The sequence below is a fragment of the Desmodus rotundus genome, chromosome 8 (genome assembly GCF_022682495.2).
Source record: "Desmodus rotundus isolate HL8 chromosome 8, HLdesRot8A.1, whole genome shotgun sequence".
In the NCBI taxonomy this organism is placed as follows: domain Eukaryota; kingdom Metazoa; phylum Chordata; class Mammalia; order Chiroptera; family Phyllostomidae; genus Desmodus; species Desmodus rotundus.
Genome location: NC_071394.1, coordinates 100,129,245 through 100,148,230, shown reverse-complemented (window position 1 = coordinate 100,148,230; position 18,986 = coordinate 100,129,245). Strand labels below are relative to the sequence as shown.

Here is an 18,986-nt window from a genome sequence, read left to right as displayed (position 1 = left end):
GGTACCATGAGTGAGTTAGATGATACTATGAGAAGGTGGGAGGCAATAAATGACCTAGGCTGTCACAAAGTCGGCACTCAGTTGTTTAGTAATGTGATGAACCGTAAATCATCACTGTGTGTGAGTAACGGAGCACCGTGAGGGAGGAAGAAACAAAGCTCAAGAAAGGGTCCTGAAGGAAGCCCCCCGCCCCCTACCCCATCTTACTACGTGCAGCCCCAGAACTTTATGGTCAGGTCGGGAGAGATGGTCCCACAAGCTGAGCACCTTGTTCCTTTCCATGATCCCTGAAGGGGACTTTTCCTCCAGCTCAGGGAGGAACAGCCACAGGAGGAACTAGGGGTGACTGAGCACACCTTGTGGAACGAGATAGAGACACGGTTTGCTGTATGTTAAATAAGCACAAATACTTTGTACAGTCACTTTCTGTGCTACTCATATAAATTCCCCAAACTGCTTCTTTAAGGAAGTGGTGAGCATTTGGGGCCATCTTGATTCAGACCCAGTCTCTGTTGTGGTTGGGGCTGGAATCCTGACCTCCCTGCACAGAAGGGCAGGGACCGAGCACCCAGGCGGAGCAACAGCCTTGAGGCTTAACCTCTGGGCCTGAGAATAGTTGCCCCTCCTTCCCTTTCTTTTGTAGTTAATTAAGATATCTCTTTTTAGTGGGAATTAAAAGGTAGTAAAAGGCTCTTGTGAAAATAAAATACAGTAAATGAAAAGAGGTCAGTAATAAAGAAAGAGAAGATCCTTACATTTGTAAATTGAGTTGAGAGTTTGTATTTTGTTTCTTTTTAAATTGTGCCCTTGTGTAATTGTTTTTAATTGGAGAATAGCAAACCACATAATTTACTGCTCAAAAATAGATGTGTTGGGCACTGGGTTAAGTGGTTTGCATTTATTATCTGACATAAACCGTATCTGCAACTCTGAGGTAAGTGATAATATTACCTTTGCATGAGTAAACTCAGACGGGAAGGAAATGACTGCCCCACAATACGTGGTAACAAGTGGCAGAGCTGGACTCACAGCTGGGTCTGACTCCAAAGCCTGAGTTCCTCCATTTGGGGTAGTTAATTAATATCCCCATTCTACAGATGAAGAAACTGAGGCTCAGAAAGGTTATGGAACATGCCCAAGGTTACTCAGTTGGAGAGGCGGGACCAGCTATTTGTGGATCCCAGTACAAAATGAAAATGGAGGGCTCCTTGTTTTAAAATTACTAAGAATTTTAAGGCAGTGACAGCAGAGCGTTAGACCAGCCATGGGTCCTTCTGAGCATGAAGCTCGTCTTGGAGCCAGGAAGGGATGCCCAGCCTCTCTGAATCCTCACCACGTCCTACCTCCTTCCCACCGAAAGTCTAAACTCCTATTTGCAGACCCAAGACAGCAGTTCCAGAAATGTGAAAAGGAAATCTGGAATAATGCTAAGAATGATACAAAAGTAATCATGGTAGTAGTAACAACAGGTCTCTGTTCCTGGCACTTTGTATACTTTTTCTCCAATTCCCAGAGCAACCACGCAAGGTAGGTTTCTATTATCTTCATTCTACAGATAAGAAAATGAGACCCAGAGAGATTTGGTGATCTACCCAAGGCCACACAGCCAAGGAGAAGCAGAGCCAGGTTCAAACCTGAGTCTATCCAGCTGCAGAGTTAACACTCTTCCGTGTCATTAAATTGAAGTTAATTGCCCATGGCGTGATCCTGTCAGAGGAGACCTTCTGTATGCATACAGATCAAGAGGTGGCTATCAGGAGTGTCCTGATGTTCTGAATGAATACCAGACCCAACCCAGCTGCCTAGTGACCTTTCCAAAGTGCGGTCTGGATATTTCACACCCTCACCGAACACCCATTTATGGCTCTTCACTGGCCCTAAGATGAAATCAAACCTTCTAGCCAGCATTCGTCTGGCCTCTGCTTACCTCTCCAGCCCATCTCTACTTCCTCACCCTCTTCCAGTTCAGATGCACTGGATGGCCAGTGGAGATAAAAGTGCTTACTGCTGAGCAAAAGTAGTGCCCTAGCTTCTCCTGATAGGAAAGGACGTCTCTTGATGCCCAAATCAAAATCACAAATCTCTCGGAGAAAGTCTTGAAAGATGCCAGATGGTTGACACCTGCCAAGATTGGTTAGAATGTCAGCTGCCTGAACAATGCCTGTTTAGGGAGGCCCCCTTCCTATCAGTCCCACTGCCCAGCATCCCCACATCCAGCAACTCACCCTGTATAAATCCAGAAATTTCCTAGAAATCCTGCTGCTTCTTCAGCTCCTGAAAGCTGAGATTAGGAAGAGCTAGAGGCCCCCGAACTTGTACCATTAAGGAGAGAGAAACGTTTTGACACACTTGTGTCTTTCCCTCTCATGCAGAATTGGAACAATGGACCTGAATGTCTTGGATTACAAGAGCCCCCAAAACCCGTGCTTTCCAGAAGTTTCAGATTAGCTTTTTCCTCCTCCAGGCATTTAATATGAGAATTCTAAGTGGTTAATATTCTCCTGATAGGAAAACATATGTTCCCCAAATTTAATAAGATTTATAATAAAATTATCATGTTCCTAAATCCTTAATCCACAGAGAAGGATTTTAGTTCCTGAAGGCATTCCAATGTTAACTTTTTACGAAACACAGTGTAATTGAACCTGATTATTAAAACAATAGGTGGTCTTCTTTTCTCTTCACTAAAGAAAAAAACTGAACCACAATCCATAAACTAGCCTCCAGGCCCTTTATAAACTGAAAAGACTTTGTTTCCAAGCCAGACAGCTTGGAGAAGTTTGGGAAGCTTGTGAACCAAGGAATGGAATGCTCCTATCATGAGACATCAAGAGGAAGACCTCAGTGCTGAGCCCTTAACCTTAAATGCTCACAACAAGCCCATTATCTCAAATCTACAGATAAAACAATGGAAGCCTGGAGATGATAACTGCTTTGCAAAGGTCACATGACCTGCATTTAGAGGAGTTGAAATTCAAGGCCAGATCTGTGCAGTTCTCAGTGTCAAAGCAGCCATCGGCCCCCACACACTGCCCTTGGGGTCAAGCGGTAATGAAACAGGCAATACTTCTTGATCCTTCGCCAACATCAGAGATTATCACCTTTTCCTTTCTGTATCAGTGTAAATTGAATGTTCAAAAGTGAATCTGTAAAAAATTGCCATTGTTCTCCGTTCTGGCAAATCTTCAGAATTATGGAGGAGTTATTTTAAAAGAGCTGTGTGGCCTTGGGCAAAGTCACATCAACTCTCACCATGGTTTTTGTCAACTGTGCAATTAAGATAATAACACCCACTCACTGGGTTGCTGGGAGGATTACATGAAAAAAATAAATGTAAAAGAGCTTAGCACCTTGTCAGTGCTTAATAATTGTAGATCCTCTTATTTCCCACCATAAATACTATTGAATAAATGATATTTTAACCATGATATATCTATGCCACATGCCCCTTGCGTTTGGTGCTGAAACAACTCTGCTTTCAATCCCCGCACACCCTGGGTGGTAGGTACTACTTTCACAGGAGAGAAAACGGAGGCCCAAGCAGAGTAAGTGATTTGCCCAAAGTGACACAGGAAATGGGAGGACTGGGATTTGAACCCAGACATGAAGAATGTAGAGGGCATACTTTTAACTATCACGCTATCCTACCCTCCAGGAAATAAGAATGAGTTGACATTTCACGTGGCAAAGGCTGAACTTGATGACTTGCTTTTGCTTTCTTAATCCCCATCCCAACTCCTTCTCAGCAAATGAAAGATGTTTGTATGAGTTTCCCACTCTCTTAAGGATACTACTCTCAGAAAGCTTCATCGATTTCTTTGACTATATGGTTGCAATTTTGCCTGCTCCACATAAACCCTCAAAAGCAAGCCTCATGAGGTCACCAAAGCAAGTGGCAGAAGTGATGTTCCTAAAAACTCTTTTTGTGGCTGATTTCTTCCCAGGGAGAGCTTTGCTTCTCTAGCCATACGGTGACAAGAAGAATAAAACTCTGCTAAGGTTGCTTCCACTGATTTTCCTTCATTATTTATTTGCTTTTTTATTCACACCTCTTTTAAAAGGATTTGAGGTAGAGTTTTTATCAAAGACAACCACCGAAATATCTAGATGAGAAAGAAATGCCTGCAATGCCCACAGAATAACGGGAATAGATACCAAGGGTGTCCTGGGCTTCTCCAACAGAAGAAGTTTCCAGAGGAGTTGTTGTGGGATATCTCTGACCCACTGGAAGAAGTAGGAGAGCCTCAGGAAATCTCTGCCTTAGCAGAGTTTTATTCCTCTTGTCACCGTATGGCTAGAGAAGCAAGGCCCTCCCTGGGGAGAAATCAGCCACAAAAAGAGTTTTTAGGAACATCACTTCTGCCACTTGCTTTGGTGACCTCATGAGGCTTGCTTTTGAGGGTTTATGAGGAACAGGCAAAGTTGCAACCGTATAGTAAGGCGCTGGTGCCGTGGGGCTCACACCAAGGCCTCATGCACAAACCCACTGTCTCCATTGTTTTATCTGCATCTCAACAGAAAGGGAGGATCCAAGGAGAGAGAAGTGAGGGAGGGAAGGAGAAGAGACCTCCTCCTTGATGTCATTTCTTGTTATTAGGAAGCAAATTCTTCCATCATCAATTCTGAACCAATTGCCCTGCTGAGAACAAAGAGAACCAAGTGTGTCCTGGGCTGCTGGTGGGATGGACGGTGCTGTAGGCCTGAGGGAAGGGGCTGTGTACAGGCCATAGGTTCTGTCTGTGGCTCAAGAAGGGCTGCCAGGGCAGCAGTCAAGGTCAGGTGTCTGGGGATCCCCAGATTCACCTGGCTAATACTTCCTGTGCACTGAGCCAGGTGTGGAAGGATCAAAAATAAACATCACAAAACCTGCCTTTAGAGTTTCTAGTTACTGGGGAAGGCAGGCAGGCGCACGAATGGCTAATTTCAATATGACATCCAGTAGGACTCATTAACACTTCTGGCACTATCTAGCGAGCATCTACTCTGTGTGGGCATTGTGCAGCATAATGGGGATTCAGAGTAGCCATGAAGCTTGGAGTCCAATGCCACAGTCTAATGTTTAGGATGCTGTGAGAGCACAAAGGAGGGTTTCTACCCAGACCTCAAAAATCTTGAAAGGTCGCACAGAGATGACAAAACAGAAAGGGATAGAAAGGGAGCTCCACGCAGAAGAAAGAGCATGGTCAAATGCACAGTGGCCTGAAGCATTTCAAGGACGCACACTACAAGCAGGACGCACTACAAGGCTGGGTGTATGTTTGTGGACTGCTCCTTACAGTGTTATGACTTTCAGATACATCCTCCAAAAATCCCTCCCATCCTCCTCCAGTGGTTTGTCCTTAAGATTGAACTTGGGGTCTCTGGAGCATGGGCTAGAGCAGCTCCATAGGGAGATGATAGGTCAGTCCAGACATGGCTCCTGGGAGCTTTGAGGAAAAACATGTAATTGGGTGTATTCTCTTTTACATATAATCTTTCTCATCCAAGTATGCTCCCGTGGCAATTTCCCTGGAGATGAACCTTGCAACCCTGGTGTGCAATCTCTGCTCATGGTGTGCCCTGAGGAAACCCCTTAAAGAGGAGCTGGTTAATGTGGGGCTTCAGAGATAAACCCAGGTTACATGGTTATCAAACATGTGGCAGGGTTGCAGTGTAGAGGGATACTGCCCCCGTGGACCACGCATCTCCTTTCCTCTCCCAGAACAACACTGATCAGGGCCCCACTGCATGCCAGGCTCACATTGTCACACTTGGTTCCCACCCCGACTCTGTCTAAGGTCAGTGCAACAGCTCCTATTTTACTGATGAGGTGCCTGAGGCTTGGAGACCTTCACTAACCTGCCCCAGATCTTTCTGACCTGACAGAGTCAAGCCCATATTATAGCTGCATCTGCTTCAAACAAGCTTTTCTGAAGCTTCCCACACATTCATGCTTGACATTCAGGCCTCGGCTCAGACAGGAACTCTCTTGCTCTAAAGAGGCCCTCTCTGTGACCGCTTTTCATTCCGTAGCACTTACCCTCTCTGATTGGACAGCACACACTTACTCATCATCTGCCTCTCTCCCCCAGCTCCACAAGGCAAGGACCTTTCTTAACTCCTTTACTGTTCTATCCGTGATGCTCCAAGCAGAGCCTGGTACATAGAAACCCCCAACAAATGTTTGCTCAGTGAACAAATCCATCTGGCTAGCCCCTAAACCAGGCCCTCTCCACTCTACTGGCACAGCCCAAGCTGGTGGCCAGTGGCCCACTGGGAACCTGTGAGGAGCCCCCCGGTGGCTGCAGACTGACCTACAAATACAGAACTATCTGAGTTTCTCATGGGTGAGGGCAAGCAGTTCCAAAATTTTCATTTCTACTTCAACAAAGGACAACATCCAGCAACATTCTATGTGGCAAACATTTGAGATTCATAAACTAAGAGTTTCCATAACCCATGTTTCTTCATGATTCACATTCCCTCATTTTACTACCCACAAGCTGGCCTTGGGTGGCACAGACCTCTCAGCCATGCATTCTTGTGGGGTGTGGGGTGCTCACTGTGTCAGCAGGCACTGTTACTGGTCGCTGCGAACGTTGCCTGGACCTGGCTCCGACTTCCAACTGCTGCTATTGCTGTTTCAATCTGTTAATGTACACACTCCCTCTCAGTGTTCACGTGGTGCCATTTTAATTGTGATTTTATTTCTCTCCAGTGCTTTCTTGTCTCCACTAAGAAAGATGGAGGCCTCTTGTTTCCACTAAAAAACAATGAGGACCCTCCTTAAGTGGGTCACAGTCCTGAGCGTTTGGGAAAGAATCCTTGCACCCTACCTCATGACCTCATGTAGTCCTTGAACCGTCAGTGCGTTTTTTGCTTTATAAGACATACGCATTCCTAAAAATCACCACATTAGACAAAATGGGGGAAATGGGGCAAAGGGTACAACACTCGAAAACATCAGTGACACATAAAAAAGAGGGAAAGAAAAAAAAACATTAGCACAGTTTTACATGGGTTAAATGGCTAAGAAACATATAAGCACTGCAATAAATAGGGCACTTTACCTTGAAGAGGGCCGGCCTTTGCTCACGGGGGTGGGTATGGGAAGGGTTGCAACTTGTGTGTTACTGTGATGGGTGAAAGGCCAGTGGTCTGAGTGGGGCGCGGAGTTGTAGCCACAGGGGCAGGTGGGTGCAGCCCCTAACACGGGGCGGACCCAGTAGCTGGAAGGTGTTTGAGGTGCGCACACGTGCCCATTTTGTGTCTTGCTAAGTGGCTGGCTTCAGCTGGGTGCGGTTCCCTGCACTCACCTAGTATTTCTCGGGGAGGCAGTTTTGCATAAGCAGATGTGAAATTCCTGTTATCTTCAAATTATTCCCTAATATATCAGGTGTGTTGGAACAAATTCACATATTCAAAACAAGTGTCATAGCAGAACCAGCTGTGCCTGACTCACTTTAATCTTTTCCTTGTTTATTCAGACTGGGCCAAGAGGATTGAATACCAGCCTGGCTCGGGGAGCGTGCCCTTGTTCCCCAGCATCCACCTGGAGACATGCGACGGGGCCGTGTCCTCCATCCAGATCACCACAGAGCTGCAGACCAATTACATCGGGAAGGGGTGTGACCGGGAGACCTACTCCGAGAAATCCCTTCAGAAATTATGTGGTAGGTTTTTCCCTGTGGGGACTTTTTAATACAAAGCATATCTTATTATATTATGGGAGAAGGAGCCCTTCCCACCGCATTGGTACATGTAACTCCTGGATGAATACTAAGTTTATTTAGTGAGGTGAAAGGGTGCGAAGACACAGCTTTGGCAGCAGGCACACCTGATCAGACCCCACCATTTACCAATTGCATGGCTGAGGGCAAGTAAAGTGGCAAAGCCTCCATTTTTCATCAGTAAAAGAGTGATTAATGACACAATGTGTTTAAGAACACCTAGCAGAGGGCCTGAAGAAACACGGTGGGCTTCCTTCTGCTGTGTTGGTTTATAGAGAGGCATCTGACTAGGGGCCAACATGAAGGGCTCTGTAGGTCCCTTGGGGAGAGGTGGGTCTCTTCCCGACAGGACTGGCTGCATAATTTTCAGGGCCCCGTGCAAATGAAAATGTTAAGACACTTCTTCAAAAAATCATGAAGCATTTTAATAATAAAATCACAAAGCCTCACACCAAGCTGGGGGCCCTGTGAGACCGTTCAGGCCACGTGCCAGTAAAGCGCGGCCTGGCTGCCCATATCAGAGAAGAAGGGCTTGCGAGTGGGGGAGATGGGCAAAGTGAAGGTGTCCAAGTGTGGAGGGAGGGGGCCTGCTGTCTGTGGGCTGAGAGATGGTGCCTCGAGGAAAGAGCAGGCCAGCAACTAGGCAGCTGGGCTGAGGGAGGGGTGCTACACAAGGAAGCTTAGCTTTACTGAGCACCTACTTGTGCAGCCTGCCAGACTCTTCACGTGCATTTCTTTATTTAATTTTCTCATCTTCACTGTCAGAAGGGACTTTATTCATCCAACTTTAAAGAGGTAAAATTTGAGGCCCAGAGAGGAAGCATGACTTGTTCAAGGTCACACAGATAGAAAGTGGTAGCCAGAATTTGAAGGGAGACCTGTCAGAAGGAAAGTCTCTTTAGCTCAGTATCTGTGATGGGAGGCCAGGCCTTTGGAGCTAGAATGTGAATCTCTCAAGTCAGCCTGTAGAATAAAATGATGTCCAGTATGGTGGTAATTGTCCCATGGGCTTTGTAAAAAAAGATTGTTGATGTGTTGATGGGCCTCCTTCATCACCACCCAAATATATTTTATTTCTTCTTTGTTCTCTTCAAAAATACTCAAGAACTCACATGTGACTCGGCAGCAGATCTGTGGGGAACTTAGTTTCATACAGGGCCTGTATTTGGGGTAATACATTTCTACAAAGGGATGGGGGCTCCTGAACACACTATCTAGCCCACCATCTCCTCCTGGGCATCCCTCCACTACTGTCTTGGGAGCACTTTCCCTCTTCAATGTTGTCCCTCCCCGACACACACACCTTCATCCACACCACTGGTTGCCTAAAGAACCAAGAAAAACTTTTAGAACTGAATGTAAAATAAACCCCGCTTGGGTATCACCGTGTTCCATTTATCATGTCACCAGGCCGGCAAGGAAGGCCTGTGGGAACGAAGGCTTCTCCAGGAGGATGTAGCTGAGCGGGAAATCACCACACCATCAATATCCCAAACAGCTCCTGCAAAAATGGATATAAGGGGCCCACAATATTCAGAAAACTGCCTCCAGTCCTCTCCCCAACTCTGCGTACAGAGAGCCATCTCAGACAGCTTACTTTGAATGAATATCCCATTTTGCTTCCTGTGCACCTAAATTATGAGTCTACTGGACCCCACTCCGCTAAGAGCTACCGTGGGTTATAGTCATTTCCTAAACTCCTCCAGGTTATAAGGAGATGATGGAATCAGCTTGTTAAAGATCAGATGGGCCCAAGGGCATGCACTTGTGATTTGATTTCGAATGTTGCCAGGAGAGATGAGGAGATATGGAGAGTGAGAAGGATTTTCTGAGGTAAGAAACTTTAGAACAAAATTGCATCTGGTGTTAACACAGCTCATTCCTCTGCGCTGCCAGCTCCCCTTGCAGGAGGGCAGGTTAATTCAGTCAGGAAAGCAGTTTCTCGCGAGGTGCCTGCAGGATTATCTGGTGCTCGGGGAGACCCTTGGTTAAGAGACATATGCGTGTCTTTCTGGTGAACCTTCCTGGTAGTGCCACCATCTGCACTGATGGGAACTCTGTCCAAGTAACCCTGATGGGCAGGGCCACCCCTGCCTGCATATTATGAGTCTGAATCTTGAATTGCACTGAGGCAGAGCTCTGGGTAAAAGCAGCAGACGAAAAAGAGTAAGAATCAGATGCACATCTGGTGCTAGTCTCCTTCGGAAGGAGGCAGCTCATCAGGCCCCAGGATGCCTGCAAGCTGCGAAGGAAATGCAAGCTTGATCTCTCCTAAACCAGAGTCTGGGTTGTGATTCCTGACTCCTGTGGGAACCTCAGGCTCTGAGGACAAGCTTCTATATGTGTTTCAGTGGTCGCTAGACAAGTTTCTTGTGGAGTTTCCTAACCAGGGAACTACCATGACATTTTAAGCCTCAACGTTCACGCATTTTGTATTCTACAAATCTTTATTGACTTTGGATGGAAACAGGGAGACCAATTAGGATGTTATTACCGTAGTCTAAGAAAGACATAATTAGTTCTGAACCAAGCCAGTGGCAGTTGGTATGAATTTAAGACAGAGCACAGAGGCAAAATTGGTAAGATTTAGTGATGTGGTAGTTGTCAGGAGTGAGAAAGAAGGAATCTAAGATGACTCCAGGATGAGCATGTAGCTGGACAAGGGTGTCTCCAATGAGAACTAGGAATCCAGGGCAAGAGCAGAGTTAGGGGCAATGATGACTGTCACCTGTGGAACATCCAGGTATGTGTGCCCAGCTCTAGCCTAACCCTTGACTCTCCAGAAGACCTGCCTACATCCTGCCCATCCATTATCATAGCCCATTTCCTCCTGATGTTCTTCTTGGCCAGCTCACCTCTCTTATCCCCGTGCCTGGCTTACTCTCATCCCTAAGCCTTTGCTCATGTTTTCTTCCTACTAGGATGCTCCCTTCCCTCTTCCTCATTCTAATCCTTTTCCTTTAGTCAATATTGTCCTGCCCTCTATATTCCCTGGGGTGACAGTTCTGAGGTACCTTCTGGGTAACTTTGAATTCTGCCCTTTCTTCTGTGATGCTGTAATTGTGCAGTGGCCCAAGCAGGGGTGTCTCCCCATAGGGGCATTGTGAAGTATGGTCATTGCCCACCTGCTGCCTTCTCCTGCAGCATCAGCTCCGTGAGGAGCAGTGATGGGGGAGTCGGACAATAACAGACGCAAAGCCTACTGTCAGGAAGTACCTGACAGGAGCTGCAGCACTTGAAGTAGCCTCTTTGGTTCCAGCGAAGTGCTGCCTCAGGTTTGTACACTGAGACACTCCTACTCTGCCTTGAAACAAAAACATTCAGGGCCCTTAACCCATGCCCCCTTCAGCTCATGGGCTGGATGTAGCCTCAGAAGGCCCCTCTACTGCCCTTGCTTTACATAAAGCCAGGCTTCTAGGAGAAATTGGGCAAACTGCTTATCATTTCCTCTTAATTCAGAGATTTAAGATGAAGGTACGTCTCAGTTCCTGGCTTCCTGGAGGTGAAGTGTCGCAGCACTGCCTTGAGTATGAAATGCATGGTGAAACCCTTGGCAAGACCTCTTGACCAAATTAAATTTGACATTAACAACAGCCCAAGAAAAGGTCTGCTTCGATGACCTTAAGTCACCACATATTACAGTAAATAGAAAAGTAGTTTGTGACGCACGCACCTTCATAGCCCAGGGCCAGGGGCTGTCCTTCCTCAGGATCGCAGGACTCCTGGCAGCTGGCCAGCAGCTCCCACACACGTCACCCGGCCAGCCGTTTTGTATGTGGAGTCATGAACTGCAAGGACAGGTCTTGTTGAAGGAAAGGCCACAGAAAGAGAGCGTGCTATTAAATCAAGTGGTTGATCTGTCAGAGTAGTTCAGATCACTAGACGTTAAGTTGTTCTCAGAGTTATGCACTTTTTGCCAGGAAGTTTTCACAGAGGATTCATTCATTCATTTACGTATTTATTAATTTAACTAATATTTGTTGAGCGTCCAAGTGCTGTAACTCTTGTGGTTTATATGGAACATAAGAAGACCCCTTAACAGTTTAGACAGACATGTTGAAAAAGTTAAGTGGCTGGTTTTCTACCACACCTCACAGCATAACAGAGCTGTCCTCACCAAGAATCACTGACAGAGCTTTTCATACCCTCAGAACAGCCCAACTACAAGATGCTTCTCCAAGATACCCCTGAAGAGCTAGAGCTTCCAGGGGACCATATTTGTGCCTTAGTCACAGCCAGTGACTATTCCCAGAAAACTGAAGTGGGCCTCTCACTTTAAGGAAAATTGATGCATGCCTGTTGGGAGTCAGATTAAAGCATTAATCATACACCAGTAAAAAGCTGCACACACTGACTCATGGATGATGACAGTGAGCAGCGAGCACCTCTCCGGGTGTTCCAAAAGGAACCTGGCTGCCCACCCCTCATCCAAAGCCCATCTTGCTTCACCTAGAGATCCAAGGTCTTACCTAGGATTCCAGAGGTGGAATGATAGATAGTCTTATCATAGGGTCAGTAGGGTTTGAGCTCCTGAAACGACATCAGAGCGCCCTCCGTGTCCATGTGAACGTGTGCAGATGGTGAAATGGGAATTAATCTACCCGTATCAGTTACTTATGTGGACTATCAGTCGGGATAGCAAGTTATGCTGTAGTAACAGATGATCCCAAAATCTCATCGGCTGAAAACAATGAAGGTTTATTTATCATTTGTACCACTTCTTCTTCTTGGGTTGACTGTGATTGTTCCATGTGGGCTTCAGCCTGGGATCAGGCTAAAGGAACAGCCTTTACTAGAACATTGCTGCTCTTGTGGCACCTGGAAAAGACCCATGGTGAGCCCTGTCCTGGCTTTCAAAGGTTCTGCCCGGATATGATACACCTCACTTGCACTCACATTTCATTGGTCACAGCAAGTCACATGGCCAAGTGATATCAGTGTGTCAGAGAGGCATGTGGGGAACAGAATGCACTCTACCACCGAGCAGTCCTACTGGGGCATTTGTCAAGAGAGCCTCCCTGTTTCCCCTGAGACTCTCTGCCACTGGACTGCTCCACCCAAAGGCTTTGCGCTGGGTCCCGACAGGGAGGGCCCATTTCTCTCCAGTTTAGCGCTGCATTCTCACTGTAGTACCTGGCACGGCTGAGACATTACACAAACATTCATTGAACTAATACGCAGATGTTGCCGATCGTGAGAATACTCTGCAGAATGAGGCCTCCGTCCTCAGTTACGATGGCTCCTCTCCCCTGAGACCCTCTTGCTTTCATCCCCACCCCTTCCCATACTGTGGTGGACCATGAGGAGGCATGTCACTCACCATTGCCACAGTTCCACCTTGAAGTGCTAAGGGCACTCTGCCCTCACCAAGACCACCCAGAGCAGAATGGAAACCCCTCAATTAAGAAGGCCAGACAGTGACAACTTCCCCCAGGCTGATATGGGTTCTCACACCACAGCGTACCCTGAAATCTGCCTCGTTCGCCCCTGTCTTTATCTACTTGCTGGTTCACAAAGGCTTCCCCACCTTGAGCCCTCTGATCCCCAGCCCTCCCCCGACCACCACGTTCAAGCTGCAGCTGCTGTGCCCCAGCCTGGTGTGCCCTCTCAGCAGGCCAGTGGGTCCCAGGGACCTTTGTGGAGGAGTCCCAAGGAGCATCTTAAATACACCCTAATGTGCAGATGATGCCACACCATCTTTGCCATTGATGTATCTGTTTACCCACTGATCTCCACGGGATCCCTTGGGAAGAGGAGAGAGAGAACTTTGGGAGAAGGCAAATCTCTCTATTTGTTTAAGTGCATCAAGAAATGAAGTACAAGCTGTTGAGTTTGTGGAAATCTGCACCATCTGGTTAAATGCAGCTTGAGGCTTCCCAGGAGGCAGCATCTGTGGATTAAGCAGGGTGGCCTGCTGCTCCCCTCACCAGGGAAGACAAGGGAGCTCTGCATCCGTGGCCTTGAAACCGGAAAAGACACCGGTGTTCGGGCTGCCTGTCACTACCAAACCCAGTAAGCAATGACAGCAACTGAATCTTTATGAGGGCTTTATTCAGATGGCCAGCGATCTGAGAAGACGGCGGGTTCATATCCAGCTAACAGACGGTCTTCCCTTCTCTTTCCAGGCCAGACTTTTTATAACAGGGAATAAACAAGGTGCGGTGAGGGCTTTGAGATTCAGGGATGATCAAGTGAAAGAAGCTGCAACATTCCTGTCCTGGGCAGTTAGCTGTTCTCAGGGGCTGGTGGCCCTCTGTCTCTCCCTGGTGCACAGGCCCAGATGCCTCCAGTTGTTCCCAGGTGGTAATCTTTAGCAGTGGCCCAGGAGGTCAGCTATTTTCCCAGGAGCCAGGACAGGCCTTATCTGTAGTTTCTGAAACAAAAGCTTTAACATATACATTACTTGCTAGACTTATAACTTTTTACCTTAAGCTAAAATTTTCCAACTCTTGAGTCCCCCATCAGCCTTGCTAGGTCACATGCTGTCTTCAATGCACCTTTCTGTAGACAGCCACCCATATAGGGAGCTGGGTCCCAAGGGACTGGGCTGTGCTTGGCAGGACACTGTACTGTGTGGTAGAAGGAACATCAGCTAGGTGTGTGAGAGCTGTGCCCGCCTCTAGCTAGCTGTGTGGCTGTGTGATCTTCGTCATTTCCCCTCCCTGGGCCTCAGTTTCTATGTTTGTAAAATGTGCAAGAGGTTATGAGAGTCCCCTCCAGGTTTACTGAGGTGATGCAGTGGGGAGGTCTCGGGGAGAGGAAAGAACTGGAAAGCCCTGATGATGGGCCCCTCACTAGCTGCTTGTGATCCTGGGCTTGCTGAGCTTCAGGCTTCTCATCTGCAAAGTGGAATCATAATAGTATTCACCACATAGTTGAGTAACTAAGAAAAAGCTTTGAAGTACTTAATTTAGGTCTGGACTCAGTGCCCCAAAAAGGTTCCTAGGAAAATAATAATAATGCCCTGTAACTATGAAAAATAAACTTCTATATGTATTGGATATATGTACAGAATAACTATGACGAGGCCTGGCCTTTGGCAAATGCAACCAATTTTGCCTCCCAGTCTCTTTCTGTCTTCTCCCCATAACCCCACACTTGTACTTACATTATACCTCTCCCCCTCTCTATATACCTGTTTTGGGGGAAATTAGAAGTATCCCCTCCACCAGTCTAAGGTGCTAATTACAGTGTGGATTCTACAGGGACATTTGCTTAACAGCCACATGGTCCTTAACCAAAAAAGGCCCTCAAATGGTGGAGTTTTGAGCCCTGGAGCTTTCCACCCTGGTTCTGCTGTGTGGAGGCCTGCTCACACACCTCTGCCCTGGACCCTGCTGGGTGATGCTGGCTGCATTGGCTTGAGCTAGAAGTCAGGAGCCCTCAGTGCTCAGCCTGTGTCTCTCTGGCCACCTGAAGTTTCAGGAACCGAGACACACTCTGTGTGTGCCCCAGTCACCAGGCTGTCTCCGTGCTGCACAAATCTTGGTGTCAGAGCCAACTTAATTACAGATCAAAGAAACTGTTGCCGTGTTGCATTATCCTGGGAGTTCTAAGAAAATGAACTTGTTCTGAATACCACATATCTCCCACTCCTAAACTACCCCCAAGTCTTTACCTGCTACCATGTTGGTGGATTTCACTCATTCAAATAGCTGTGGAGGGTGATAACCCTTAAGGCTTTGTTAGTCATTAAAACATTAGTGTGAATTAACTTCCCAGATAAGTAAAATACATACCAAAGGAGGCCCTAGGGGGATGGGATGAGAACAAGTAAACGTTGACTAGAGGTGTGGGGCATGCGCCAGAAGGCTGGATGGGCAGGCTCACATGAGCATTAGGTAGGTGGCCAGAAGCATCTCATGGAGGCACTAGGTGGGAGGAAAGGCAGTTATACACATTAATGGAGTGTCTACTGGATGCCAGGCATGCTACCAACCAAAAACTCTCGGAAATACACATGTAAATAAAGTAGTCAACACGGCCCACATTTGTCCTTGATACAAATAAGCTACAAGGTGACCATGAATTGGGAGACTGAACTCTTCCACCCCCGCAGAGTCTGCAGTTCCTAGAAGCCTGTCCAAGGTGAGCCTCTCGCAGTGCTAAACAGAGCATATTTTTCCCATAACAAAACTTGCAGCTACAAGCCAATGAGTGCTCAACCTTAGACCCAATGATCTGTTCCAAGGCTGGAGGCAAAAGTGGCTGGATTGAACATTTTCAAAGAAGTATATTGGTTTCCAATATGGCCCTTTCCTGAGGGATTTTCAAGGGTCATTTTAACTATAGGAGGTGTTTGTGGTGGATGACCTTGGAACCCATCCCTGGGTGAGATGAGGCTTTGTTATGCAGAATTCAGACGTTCAGTGATCCCTGACAAATGGCAGGCAATACACCCAACCACTGTCCATTAAACCCATCAGCACTTACAACAGACTGGTCAGTGCTGGGCCAGGCGAGAGCCCCCATACCTGTGGCCCCCAGCACCAGGCACACCTTACATGCCCTAGCTCTTATTTCCTGACAGTATCAGGAAGCTCCTGAGACCTCCTCCTTGCTGAGTCTTGCTCCTGTGTGGAATGTAAGGACATGGAGAAAGGATGCAGCAGCATTTGAGCTTCAGTGGGAAGTCAGCGGAAGCCCAAGGATTATCCCAGTCAGGGAATCCAGTCTTTTATTCAGTCCAGCCCCTCCCACTCAGCTCTGCCCTCCACAGAGTTGTAGGTGTGATTCTCCTAAGACATAAATCTGCCCATGATACTCCCACTGCTTCAGGTGAAGTCCCCATGCATTAGTCTGGGACCACAGTGGTAGCAGAAATAATAATGATGATGATGATGAAGTGATAGCTAATCTGAAGTGAGCATGCACCTTGTGGTGAGCAGGCTGCTCAAAGCTCTAACGCAATTTCTTATCAGTCCTCACAACACCCGGGAAGGGAGATAGTGTAAAAGGAGGGGGAACGTCACAAGGATAAGTGACTTTGTGTGCGCAGTAACAAGGGTACAAGTCATGCTGGCTGGCATCAGATTCAAGTTTGGCTGACTCCAGAACTGAACTGCTGTACCATTTGGCCTGCACAAATGGTTATTTAAAAAAGTGTGGTGAGTACAATGTGGCTTACACTCCTCATGAGATTGGGACCTAGAATGTTCCCCCATCATAGCCCTGATCACAGTTTTCTGTCGACTTGTTGGTCCTGAGCTCCTCCCAGTCAGGGCTGTGCTGATTCTCTTTTATGTCACCAGCACCTGCCAGGGGTCTTGGCATCTTGTGGGTGCTCAGCAAGTAGCTGACAAGTGAATGGATGGATGAGTGCTCAAATGAATCCGTTGATCCCAGTCAAACCCTGGCCTTCCCCAGAAACAGTGCCTCCTTATGAACGCCCCCAGGGGATTCCCATTTTCCTAAATTCCCCCAGTACCTTTTCCCTGTGTGGTAGTTAACTGCACTCTGTCCTGCCACATGCAGCACTTTTCTGAGTAGGCTACTGATGTCTCCCCAAGGAGACCATAAGTTTTCAGGAGCAGGGATGGCATTTGGCCCTTCTTTTCCTACATCAACTAGCTCAAGGCTGGGCACAGACCTCTGAATAAGTACAGTGAGTACAGCTGACCCTTGAACCATGTGGGGGTTGAGGTGCTGACCCCAGCATACTCAAAAATACATGTATAACTTTTGACTCCCTCAAAACCTAACTACTGACAGCCTACTGTTGACAGCAAGCCTTACTGATAACATAAAGAGTTGATTAACACGTATTTTGTATGATATATGTATTAATACTATATTCTTACAATAAAGTAGGCTAGTGAAAAGAAAATGTTATTTAGAAAATCAAAGGAAAGAGAAAATACATTTACAGTATTTATTGGGGAAAAAAATCACATATAAGTGGACACATGCAGTTTAAATCAGTATTGTTCAAGGGTCAAATGTAGTTAGTCCTGACCTAGCAGCAGAATACAGAAGGTGAGGCCACTGACCCCATGAGGGGTGACTCTTTGTTCTTTCTGTTCCCTGTCCCCTGCAGGAGCCTCCTCTGGCATCATCGACCTCCTGCCGTCCCCCAGTGCTGCCACGAACTGGACCGCAGGACTGCTGGTGGACAGCAGTGAGATGATCTTCAAGTTTGATGGCAGGCAGGGTGCCAAAATCCCTGATGGGATTGTGCCCAAGAACCTGACGGACCAGTTCACCATCACCATGTGGATGAAACACGGTCCCGGCCCTGGCGTGAGAGCAGAGAAGGAAACCATCCTCTGCAACTCAGATAAAACTGGTGAGTCTCGAGCCCAGCCCTTCCGGGGGCTGCCTGTGATGTCCCAGCAGGTTAGGCAGAGACACAGCCACCGCAGATGTGGGAGAAAGGCAGGAGTGTGAGAGAGGTCCTAGGAAAAGATTCTGGTCTATGGATTTCTGACTGCTGATTCCTGGGCTTGGGGTAGAGCAGGACCAGAAAAAGGACAAAATCAGATAGATATACAGACACAAAGACTGCAAAAGCTGCCTCTGGGGTTGGAGGTTTTAAACTGGGTTCTTTAGAACCCCAGCCTCCCGGAAGTACCTTGGGGCTGCTATTACATGAGAGAGGTGTGGGGGCACATCCTTACTTCAAGCAAAGCAGCTCCACCTTTATTATATCATATACAGGGGTGGGGCAACGGTAGGTTTATAGTTGTGAGTATACGAAACACAGAGTTAATACAACTATTGTAATAATCATAACCTGCATGTCATTTTCCATATGAACAAAAGTTTATTTTTAATGAAAGGGCCCTGCTAGTTTAAATTAGTAGTTTGAATACCAGTGCCATAAATAATGATGATAGCTAACCTGTGAGGCCGCCTTGCAAAGCAGTTCATATCTTGGTGGTTAAAATCTTGCCACCATTTATTGGCTATGTGCCCTGGACAGGTTGTTTAACCCACCTGTGCCTCACTTCCCCTGTCTATAAAGTGGGCATTACAGTGTTATCTACCTTGTAGGGTTCTTGTGAGGATTAGATGACTTAATGTATGCTTAGTGCTTTAGAACAGCACCTGGCACATAGGAAGGGCAATCTGTGTTAGCTCTTACTCTTCTAACCAGTGTCTCGCGTCTCCACAAACAATCTTGTAAAAGCATTATGGTGTTTCCCATTTTAAGGACAAGGGACATCCCTGACAGGTTAAGTAAACTTGTCCAAGTTACACAGCCAGGAAGTCCCAGAGCTGGAGCGTAAGCGTAGAGCCGGCCCGTTCCAGTCTGTGCCCTTGTGCCCACCCCCACGT

At 47.1% G+C, this 18,986-nt stretch overlaps 1 protein-coding gene across 1 annotated transcript in view; it reads left to right on the top strand.

Moving 5' to 3' along the window:
- The window catches only part of CLSTN2 (calsyntenin 2), a 582,773-nt gene that overhangs the window by 474,282 nt on the left and 89,505 nt on the right, over positions 1 to 18,986 (top strand). Inside the window, exons 6-7 of the mRNA XM_053929711.2 lie at positions 7,467 to 7,652; positions 17,746 to 17,994. Coding sequence (XP_053785686.1) covers positions 7,467 to 7,652; positions 17,746 to 17,994 — 435 coding nt within the window. The remainder of the gene's footprint in view (positions 1 to 7,466; positions 7,653 to 17,745; positions 17,995 to 18,986) is intronic.